The 12,023-nt window shown below is 37.7% G+C and overlaps 1 protein-coding gene across 1 annotated transcript in view; it reads right to left on the bottom strand.

The window, feature by feature from the left end:
- LOC140211834 (uncharacterized) overlaps nucleotides 1-12,023 on the bottom strand; it is a 70,762-nt gene that overhangs the window by 13,210 nt on the left and 45,529 nt on the right. The window contains exons 14-15 of the mRNA XM_072282005.1: nucleotides 9,069-9,174; nucleotides 5,505-5,603 (exon numbers count right to left, since the gene is read on the bottom strand). Of these exons, the coding sequence (XP_072138106.1) occupies nucleotides 5,505-5,603; nucleotides 9,069-9,174 (205 nt within the window). The remainder of the gene's footprint in view (nucleotides 1-5,504; nucleotides 5,604-9,068; nucleotides 9,175-12,023) is intronic.

Raw genomic sequence — 12,023 nt, forward strand, 5'->3', positions numbered from 1 at the left:
GTATTATAATGTGGATTTTATATTACTCATTGTTTTTAATTCATTTATTCATTCCTTTTTCACCACCTAAATGAGAATATATACATGGGAGGAATACACAGGGAAATCATTTCTGTGTAATGGACATAGTTTTTTTTACTTACTTTTATAGATACTGCAGCAGGGGCCCTCAACTCACAGGTAGGAGGGGCTATCCCCCATGGCTAGACTTTTCTTCTAGCTCAACCCAGGGTCATCTAGAGACCCCAGCCTTGGAATCACACCTTCATTACCTTTTTTTTATTATTCGTGTTTCTTGGCTCTTATTTGTTCAGGGGGTAGATTGATTAAGCTATATTCTGCAAATTTCAATGATATACTAACAGATAAGTACACATGGCTGAGGACAAAGTAAAATTCATTTATTTTAATGTCAGTGGGCTGTTGAATCCAGTCAAGTGCAGTAAAATTCTATCAAAAATGAAAAAAGAACAAGCCCATGTAGTATATTTACAGGAAACTCACTTAAGTAATAATGAGCACGGAAAATTAAAGAGAATGGGCTTCACTAATTTGTCTTTCTCCTTATATAAATCAGGACATAGAAGAGAAGTTGCTATTCTCATCTCAAGCAAGCTGAATTTTGAAAAAGTATTCGAAATGGGAGATAAGGAGGGCAGACATATTCTGGTAAGGGGGAATATAGATGGAAATCCAGTTACTTTATTGAATATATACGCACCCCCAGGAAGTGATATTAGTTTTTTCCAGAAAATTACTAATATTATGGTAACGGAAACAGAAGGTCTCTTGATATGTGGGGGAGACTTAAATTTACAATTACAACCAAAGTTAGACTCTTCCAATAGAAAAACTTATGAAATGTAGTCTTTACATAAGAAAGTTAACACTCTTTTTGAGGATGTTGGTATAATTGATATATAGAGGGACCTTTTCCCTGATAGAAGGGATTACACTCATTATTTTGCCCCCCCCCCCATTCCATATATACAAGAATAGGCTATTTCATAACATTTGGAAAAGATAGAGACAAAATAATCACCTGTGGAATTGGGACAATAGATGTAAGTGACCTATATATTTATCTGTTGATTTTGACCTACAACCAAAGAATACTATTTGGAAACTAAATTCAAGTCTACTCAATGATCCCTATTTTAAGGAACAAATTAAAAAAGAAATTGGTCTTTACTTAGAATTCAATGATAATGGAGAGGTTTCACCTCCCATTCTGTGGAATACTCTGAAGGCTGTCTTAAAAGGGAAAATTATAGCAATATCTTCATATAAGAAAAAATAAGGAATAAAACATCAGAGGAATTACAAAATAAGCTGAAGAAACTAGAAGAAAAAACACAAACTGAGTTTGGCACAGGATACACTAGAGGAAGTTTAAAAAATTAGGAATGAAATTAATAGTTTGGCTACACAGGAAATTAGAAAAAAATTTAATGTTTCTGAAATGGAGACACTATGAAAGTGGATCTAAATCTATGAAAATACTGGCGTGGAAACTGAAAAAAAAAGATAGCAGAAAATACAATTCATAGAATTAGGGATCCAAGAACAAAAGTGATAAAAAAAAATAAGCTAAGTGAAATTCAAGAAGCTTTTGAAATGTTTTACAAAACTCTATATTCCAAAGTTCCAGGGGGAAGCATAACCCAAATTGGCACCTTCCTGAATTCTTTAGAGTTACCCACTTTAAGCAAAGAACAAAATAGAACGATGACTGCTGACATACTGAAGCTGAACTAAAAACTGCAATTAGTAGGCTTAAATTAAGCAAATCACCAGGATCAGATGGATATACGGCAGAGTGGTATAAAAAGTTTAGAAGTGAGTTAATTCCTATTTTACTCCCCACACTGAACTGGGCCCTAAGAAAGACGCAAATGCCACCCAGCTGGAAGAAGGTGATAATCACAGCTATACCGAAAGAAGGCAAGGATAAAATGGAAAGTGGGTCATTTAGACCAATATCTGTTCTTAATGTGGATTATAGAATATTTACCTCCATCATGGCCAAACGATTAGAAGAGTTTCTACCCACACTGATACATAATGATCAGACAGGTTTTATACAACAACGCCAAACACAAGACAATATACGAAGGATACTTCACATTATGGATCATATTTTAAAAAATGAAATTGAAGCAATAGTGATAAGCGTGGACGCTGAAAAGGCATTTGATTTGGTTAATTGGAATTTTCTTTACAGAGTTTTACATAGATTTGGTCTACATGACACAATTATTAAAACTATACAGGCACTATATGACAATCCTACTGCCAGGATTAAAATCAATGGATATTTATCAAGTAGCTTTACCGTAGAAAGGGGCACAAGACAGGGTCACCGCTACTCTTCGCATTATATCTGGAACCATTAGCTCAATACATCAGACAAAGTGAAGATATCAGGGGATTTACTATTAAAGGGACAGAGCATAAATTGGCCTTTTACGTGGATGACATTTTGATCTATCTAGGGCAACCAACATACTCTCTACCTAAATTGATGCAATCCTTTGAACAAAATGGCCAATTATCAGGATACAAGATCAACATAGATAAAACCCAACTACTTTCATATAATTATAGCCCACCAAGAGAAATTGAAAGTAGATATGGCATGGCAAACAGAGTCCATCAAATATTTGGGCATCATTATGCCAAAAGATTTGGCAAAATTAACAGAATGCAATTATCAGCCTATATATAAAAAAATTAAGGAAGATATAACAAGATGGAACCTAATTCCTTTTCTTGGTCTCAGTTCAAGGATTGACTCTATTAAAATGAATATACTGCCCAGACTACTATATCTCTTTCAGACCCTACCAACAGAGATTAACCAAAATCAATTCAATGAATGGAACAAGATGCTATCAAGATATATATGGCAAGGTAAAAGGCCTAGGGTTTGTCTCAAAACTTTGCAATTAGCCAAGGAAAAGGGGGGATGGGGCCTACCTTCTCTTAGAGATTATTATTTTGCAGCACAGTTGAGAGCCCTGATATGCTGGTGCAACCCATCATATGACGCTCAATAGAAAAACATTGAGGAGAGGATACTTCCCATCCCCATACAGGCAATTTTGGCTGATAACAACCTACAAAGTTACATAAATAATATTGACAACTCATGAGTAAAATGGACTCTTAAAATATGGAAAACTTTTATAAAAGAATATAAACTAGAGAGAGACATTGCAATTCTTAAATGGTGTGCATATGACTCGGATTTTACACCGAATAAACTGGATGCTAGATTTAAGGACTGGACAGCTAAAGGAATAACAGCTGTTTGCAATATAATGAAAGAAGAAACACTGTTCAGTTTTGAAACGCTCAAAGAGAAACACATTAGAAAAACAAGACTTTTACCGGTATTTACAGATGCGACAGTATGTTAATAGGATGGTTAAAAATGTAACCAAGGCAAGTACATGTCTGATAGAGCTATTTAGAAAAGCATATAATTCAGACAACGGTATTAGAATAATTTCAAGTGTGTATAAGGGTTTGTCAAATCTTAAAACACATTTGACTTAATATATTAAAACAAAATAGGAGAAGGAAGGAGGGATAATAATATCTGAAGGAGACTGGACGATAATATGGAGGTATCAATGGAAGTGTACCAGTTCACAGAAATGGAGGGAGTTCAGGTGGAAAAACTTGATAAGATATTTTATTACACCCTCTCAGAAATCCCATTATGATAGTAACCCGCCCTGCTTGCTGGAGAAATTGTGGAAATCAAAATGCAAACCACTATCATATTTTCTGGGAATGCCCCATTATCAAAGACTATTGCAGTGGGATACATAATGCCCTACAAGACATCTTTAAATGTGAAATACCCTTAGAGAGTAAGACCATATATTTTGGGTATATACCTCAAGAATGGTTGAAAAGGAATAAATATTTAATGAATGTACTGCTGGTGGCTGGTAAAAAGACCCTCACCAGGAAATGGTTATCACAGGAGAGCCCAACTTTAAATGTATGGATGGAAATTGCAATGGACATTTACAAAATGGAGAAGATAACAGCATCTGTTAATCATAAGTTGGAACAATTTTATTCATACTGGAAAAAATGGTTTAACTACATAACACCTCATAGGCCTGATTTTATTCTCACAAGTCAATGAATATGTTTTAAAAAAAAGTTCACTCCCTACTCTGTACATAAGTTTTCTTCTTTCGATTGTTCTTTCTTTCCTCTCCTTTCTATAGGCGTATACCTCAGATAAATATTATGTGGAGATTTGTGACAAATATGGTTATATGATATATATGTACGGTATCTGAAATACATCTTATAGAACATAGAACCTAGAATATAGAATAGTACAGCACAGTACAGGCCCTTCGGCCCACAGTGTTGTGCTGACCCTCAAACCCTGCCTCCCATATAAGCCTCCACCTTAAATTCCTCCACATACCTGTCCAGTAGTCTCTTAAACTTCATGAGTGTATCTGCCTCCACCACCGACTCAGGCAGTGCATTCCACGCACCAACCACTCTCTGAGTAAAAAACCTTCCTCTAATATCCCCCTTGAACTTCCCACCCCTTACCTTAAAGCCATGTCCTCTTGTATTGAGCAGTGGTGCCCTGGGGAAGAGGCACTGGCTATCCACTCTATCTATTCCTCTTATTATCTTGTACACCTCTATCATGTCTCCTCTCATCCTCCTTCTCTCCAGAGAGTAAAGCCCTAGCTCCCTTAATCTCTGATCATAATGCATACTCTCTAAACCAAGCAGCATCCTGGTAAATCTCCTCTGTACCCTTTCCGATGCTTCCACATCCTTCCTATACCGAAGAGAAGTATTCATTGAAGACCTTGCTCACTTCCACAGCCTCCGGGCACATCTTCCCACCTTTATCTCTAATCGGTCCTACCTTCACTTCTGTCATCCTTTTTTTCTTCACATAATTGAAGAATGCCTTGGGGTTTTCCTTTACCCTACTCGCCAAGGCCTTTTCATGTCCCCTTCTTGCTCTTGTCAGCCCCTTCTTAAGCTCCTTTCTTGCTTCCCTATATTCCTCAATAGACCCATCTGATCCTTGCTTCCTGAACTTCATGTATGCTGCCTTCTTCCACCTGACTAGATTTTCCACCTCACTTGTCACCCATGGTTCCTTCACCCTACCATTCTTTATCTTCCTCACTGGGACAAATTTATCCCTAACATCCCGCAAGAGATCTATAAACATCGACCACATGTCCATAGTACATTTCCCTGCAAAAACATTATGGAAATGTTTGTTTGATGATGAAATTCAATAAAAAATAAATTACAGAAAAAATGAACTAAGCAAACTGTGGTACTGTCGTCTGCACAGCTCAGGTCGCAGGAGGTTGAAGGCTTGCACCTGAAGTTCAGTAACCTTGATAGTGTGGGATTTCAAATGAGAATCACTACCACCATTATAATTTTCCATCTGTTTGCATTCATTATTAAATTCCTTATGGCACATTTACCTTTTCTGCCAGTCTGTTCAAGGCCTCCTCGTAACCACAGATTTCTTCTGCAGACAGTGTGTTGAGAGTCCAATGTGGAGGTGGCTTGTACTGGGTCACCTACATTATGGCAAGTTTATGATCATTAGTGAATACATATTTCCTGTAAACTCTGGTTGTACAAGCACATATACTGTACTTTTTATCCATGGCAAATCGGATATTGAATTCAGATTAATGTTTATTGATGTAAGAAGATAAATTAAGAATAAGGAAGTACAGTATATGGAAAAGGTAATGAAGGCAACTCCCTGTAACACACTTATTTTTCCCATGGCATAGGAACACAGAGAACAGAGAATTATCACATCTCAAGGGAAGAAGGAGACATTCAGACCATTTTGCTTCTAGTGGCTCTTTTAAAAAAGTGTACCATGTATCTAGTGTCCATCTTCCAACATGTTATCCAAATCCATGTAAATTCTTGGTTATTCCCTTTCTAAATAATTAATGGGATTTTCATCTATTACTTTTTGTGCAATATGTTCTAGCACCTAATAAACTTTTCAACAGAAACATTTTCCTTTAATTCTGTCTAAGATCTTTGTCAATTATTTTAAAATGAAGATTATCATCACCTGAGAGAGTGACCTTCCTCTGTCTTCTTAAAACTTGAAAATATCAATTTGGTAGCCTTTTAATGTTCTCTGTTCCAAGGGGTAACTTTTCTACTCTCTGCTCAGAACTAACTGGTTTCATCCTTATTAACAATCCTTGTTTTCTTTCTAAGGCCATGGTGTCATTCCTGAAGTGCAGGGTCCAGGATTGTGAAGCCTGGACATCCAACCAGAAATTCCTAAAGTCCCAGTTTGATCTATTTTATACTCCATGTCAATTAATGGGATAGCAGCATTTAGTTTGGTATAACAGGTTCCAATTTGCACAATTTTTATCCTGATTAACAAAATAGAAATACCCTCACATTACATACCAAATTGATTTCCTTGCTTCTGTATATATTCCTGATGCGTGTAGAGAGTGGTTTTACTCTCCATTGCTCACTTGAACAAAACCAAGTGTATGCACCAACCACACATGTCACAGAGTTGTAGCTGTTGGGAGAAGGAACGTCTTAATGACCACACTGATCATGGCCATGCATGCATGATCATTAAGCTTTTTCAAACACTGATTCTAGGTATGGTGGCTGATGCCTACACCATCCTTCCTATTGCTATGGATCTGAAGGACTTGAGCAGAAAGGGCATCTCCCTTTCTCTCCACTCTTTTAACTAGGATGGTCCATGTGGTGCCTGATCCATGCATAGTTTGCTATTGCTTCACTGAACAGTAATACAGTGCACAATGCCTTCCAGCAGTGGCTGTAAACCATGAACACCTTCATTTTAAAAGCAATGTTCTGACTTCGGTTAGCACTTGTTGAATTCAGCTAGCAATGTTAACCCTTGAAACTATTCACCAGTGCAAGGACGGCAAACCTTTTTGAGAGCATATGCCCAAATTGGCAACAATCTAAAAAAAATCTCTAGCATGCCATGGTAATTTTGAGCGGAGATTATCATTGATTAATGAATAAGTAACAATATTTTTGGACATTTTTAAAGGCAAAAGGATGTTACTTAGGTCCTGTTACTTAGTGTATTCATAGTTCTACTATTAAAAAAGTATAACAGAGACAGAGTGAAATAAATGAAGAATTTTAGAAACCCTGTTCAAAAGTTATTAATATTAATCTTTTAGAAAGTCAATTGAAAAATAATATCAATTCTAAATAGCATTTGGTATTTAACCACTTGCAGTACTATCCAAATACTGATGTGTACACCAGGATTTCAAAACATATCATCCAACATCTTGTGTTCTTGAAACTGCCCAGAATGTGCCAAGCTATTGTGAGATATTTCCTGTGAAAACATCTCACTGATCTTGAGTTTTAAAAAATCATTTGCTGCTTCATTTGGCAGTAAAAATAACCATTATGTTTTTTTTTAAATTATGGATGGAGTTTAAAGAATTGAGGGCGACACTGAATGCTGTGTGCTAACAAAATTTTTGCACGTGGCTTCTTGGGCATGTGTGCCATAGGTTCCCCAACCAGTGGTTTGCTAATGGACTTAAAGGTCAGGAATGCTGGAATCACAATGAACTGTGCACACACCTATCAGGTTCCAGCAGCCCACAGACAAACTACTGTGGCTCACTCCTCCATTGCTGAGACAACTGAAGCAGATTTCTAAGCCTTTGTCTCTATTCACAAACCGAAGGAATATATATGCTTCATACTTTAACTAGCTTATCAACTACTTGGAGACAAGGAGTCACAATTTTTACTTTCCTCCTTGAGGGTCATCCTGTAGTCAGGAAGGCAGGGTTCAGCTTTTGTTACCTCAGACTACCCTGTCCCCACACTGACCCCTCCTGAAAACTCATGCCCTTTCCTTGCCTCAGTGCAATTGGCCACAAGCAACCAGCTAACTAGAAGCAAGTGTCCAGTCTGTTTACTGGATGCAGTGGGTAGTGGCATGCTGTTGAGGCTTATGGTTTAACATGGGTGAAGCTCTACACTATCCGGGAAATCTACTCCCCAGAGGTTCTCCAGGAGTTAAAATTCCCACATTGCTGTTGGTTGTTGCATGCATTTTGGTGCATCAGGTAATACGGCACTGTTTGTTCTCACTGCACTACACCTCCCTCACTCCTGTCACTGCAGTGCTGCAGCAGTGTCAATCCCTTATTCATTGGCCAGCCATCTCACATTGATCCAAAGGACCAATTTTTGGATTTGTGATTGTGCAGAAAGCCTTGCCGGCTAGTGCCGTAAGAATGGGTACCTATGACTCTTTAACAATAAAAGGCAGAATGCTGGTGGTTTCCTGATGGGGGGCAGCTGACAGGCAATGCTTGCAGTATGCATCAAAAACTAGGAACGTCTTTATGCATCAGTAATTAATTCAGTTGTAAACAAATGATTTCCAGGTCACAGATTAAAATGAGAACCACTGGACAAACCCAGTAGGTCAAGCAGCATCTGTGAAGAGGAAACAGAGTTAACGCTAAAGATCAAGAACCCTTCATTGGATCTGACGAAGAGAGAAAAGAAGTTAATTTTACGCTGCTGGAATGGATGAATAGGACAATAGGACTATCTCTACTAGACGGGGAACAAATGGATTAATGTGGCAATTGGAGGAAATTAGGTTTCTTTGTCTGTGTTATGCGTTGCTAATACCCAGCAGCTGTTTTTTTTTCTAAATTATTGCTTACTGTCAGGTCAGAGTCATACATAGCTCTCAACCAAAACACAAATAGACACATGCACCACACCACACACAAATGAACAGATCTGGACAGAATCTCATGCGCAAATAAACTGTGTCCAGCTCTGAGGCTTTCTGAACATAGCTCAACATGGAGTCACTAACTTCAATAAGTTATTCTATAGTGACATATTTTCTGCTATTTATAGTACACTTTGGACAAGAATCCATGTGTTTCAAAGTCTCCAGCTGCAGATCAACTGATTTTAATTATAATTTAAATCTTAAGTGAATCAAGATTTGTTACCTCTGCTTGAGGAAACTTCTCAAGATGATCAACTGTAAAAATAGATTCAATTTCATTGATGAACACCTTATAGTCAACAAAGTCTGGTTTCTTGCAGGATTCATACCTAGAAAACAAATAAATGTGTACAGTGTGAATTTAAAACCAGAATTTCTTTAGCATATACATCTCCATTTAATGCTGGAAGAACACCTGAAATGGGTTCCTTCATTTTAATTCTTCCTAATCTGCATTGTAATTCAGAATGATGTTTGTGATCATTTTTAATGGGGAAAAATTACAAAGGTGAAAATATAATTACAACTGTTTAAATAACAATTAAAATATCCTGTTACATATAATAATATTTCAGCTATAGTTCATTCAGACTTTGTATAGAAATTACATGAAAACCATTCGATTTGTGAACATTTGCCCAAATTACCACAGCCTTCACATATCCATGTTTTACTGTATGAGGTTTGCTGCTGGGGTGACAACTGTGCTCCAACATTGGCATCCATAAGGAGTAAAATATAGCAAAAGAGGTTGCTGTAGGGATCTGCTCTAAGAGCAAGCTCCAGGCTATGGGTAGTCCAGGGAGTTTCCTCATGTCTGTGAGGAAATGAACTAACTCAGTTAATTAAATTCCACCCTTTAATGTTTAATAAGTTTATGACATATTAATAGATATTTTAGTTTCCTAATTTTGATTGTAGCGTTTAATAGCTCTCGGCTGTGTTCTAACTCAGGGAATACTGCTGGGTGTCAAGATGCTTTCTTCATTTTTTTTTGATGTGTTCATTTTGGTTCCCTTGTGTTGTTATTTGTGCTTTTTTTTATTAGATCCAGTATTTCTGCTGAGCAATGGAGATCGGGTCACTTTGTCCCTTGATCCTGTTTGGAAGAAAACTTAAGGTGGGTATGGGTATATTCTTCTCCAATATTTGTCAAGAAGGTATGTATGAAATAGAAGCAGATTTAAATTATATGGCCCTTTGAAGCTGCTCTATCATTCAGTAAGATTATGGATGATTTGATCTTGCTCCAAACTCCACTCTCCTGCCTGTTCCCCTTAACCCTGTCTTTCCTATTGAGCAAAAATCTTGTTCTTAAACGTGCTTAATATTTTAGCCCCTGTAGTTCTGTGTTAGAGAATTCACAATCCTCTGATATTTCTCCTTATCTCTGTCTTAAGTGGGAGAAAGAATGATCTCTAATTCTAGATTTTCCAAAAAAAAACACCCTCACAGCCTCCTCCCAGTCAACGTTAATCAGAAATGTTTGTATTTCAATAAGATCACCTCCTATTCTTCTCTTAAATGAGTCAAGACCCAACCTGTTCAACCCTTCTTCATCCCAAGAGTTAATCAAGTGAATCTTGGTTTGATCACTTTTTATGTTTCTATTCACCACTGAGATGTAAATATCTCTTGAAAGGGAACCATTTACTTCCCAACTCTAAATGCCCTTGTCCCATTCCAGAAGAGCTGTTAAGACTTTACCATTAAGCTCCTAGTCTAGTCAAACATCAGTCAGGTTGGTAAAGATGTCAGATTCCCTTACCTAAAGGGTACCTTAGTAATGATCTTTCAAGAATCTCTAGATTCTGGAATGGTTCCAGTAGATTGGAAAATTGCAAATTTCAGTCCACTCTTCAAGAAGGGAGAGAGGCAGAAGAAAGGTAACAGTTAGTCTGACCTTAGTGGTTGGGAAGGTGTTGGGAAGGAGTCGATTATTAAGGACCAATTCTCAGTGAACTTGGAGGCAAATACTAAAATAGGCTATAGTCAGCATGGTTTCCTCAAAGGAAAATCTTGTCTGACAAATCTATTGAATTCTTTGAAGAATAACAAGCAGGATAGACAAAGGAGAATTGCTTGATGTTGAGTACTTGGATTTTCCAAAAGTATTTGACAAGGTGCCACACATGAGGCTGCTTGACAAGCTACGGGCCTATGGCATTTCTGAAAGATTCTAGCATGGATAAAGCAGTGGCTGACTGACAAAAGGCAAAGAGTGGGAATAAAGGGAGTCTTTTCTAGCTGACCTGAATGGAGCAGCAACATAGAGGGCTGTGTACAAAAAGGGCCAGAGTCACCTTTACTTCCTGAGGAGACTGAAGTCCTTTGGAGTATGCCAGCCTCTCCTTCACATGTTCTACTAGTCTGTTGTTGCCAGTACAGTCTTCTACAGGGTGGTGTGCTGGAGCAATGGCATCAACACGGGTGATGCCAACAGGCTCACTAAACTGATGAGGAAGACTGACTCTGTTACAGGAGTCAAACTGGACACACTGGAGGTTGTGGTAGAACAAAGAACCCTACAGAAAATCCCAGCAGTTCTGGACAATGTTTCTCACTCTCTGCATGCCACCTTGGTTTAACAGAGGCTCACTTTTAGTAATAGACAAGACAACTGTGCTGCTACCTCAATCAGTCCATTAGGACCAATAATGAGTCAACCTATAGCTGGGGATTTGATGATTCCCTCTAGTTAGACTGATTGAGGTAACTTATTTTTTATTCTTTCTTACTTCTCTTCTAATATTTGTATATCTGTGCACTTGTAATGCTACTATGACACTGTAATTTCCTTTGGGACCAAAAAGTATCTATCTATCTATCTAGCTGGCTGCCAGTAACTAGTGGTGCTCCATAGGGGTCTGTGTTGGGACTGATTCTTTTTAATTATATATCAATTATTTGGATGATGGAATTGATGGCTTTGTTGCAAAGTTTGCAGACGATGTGAAGATAGGTGAAGCGTCAGGTAATTTTGAGGAAGTAGAGAGGCTACAGAAGGACAGACTGATTAGGAGAATGGACAAAGAAATGGCAGATGGAATACAGCACTGGAAAGCGTATGGTTGTGTACTTTGGTAGAATAAATGAAAGGGCAGACTATTTTCTAAATGAAGAGAAAATAATACAAAAACTGAGCTGCAAAGGGACTTGGGAGATCTTGTGCAGGATT

This window comes from Mobula birostris, chromosome 18 (assembly GCF_030028105.1).
Source record: "Mobula birostris isolate sMobBir1 chromosome 18, sMobBir1.hap1, whole genome shotgun sequence".
Taxonomy (NCBI): domain Eukaryota; kingdom Metazoa; phylum Chordata; class Chondrichthyes; order Myliobatiformes; family Myliobatidae; genus Mobula; species Mobula birostris.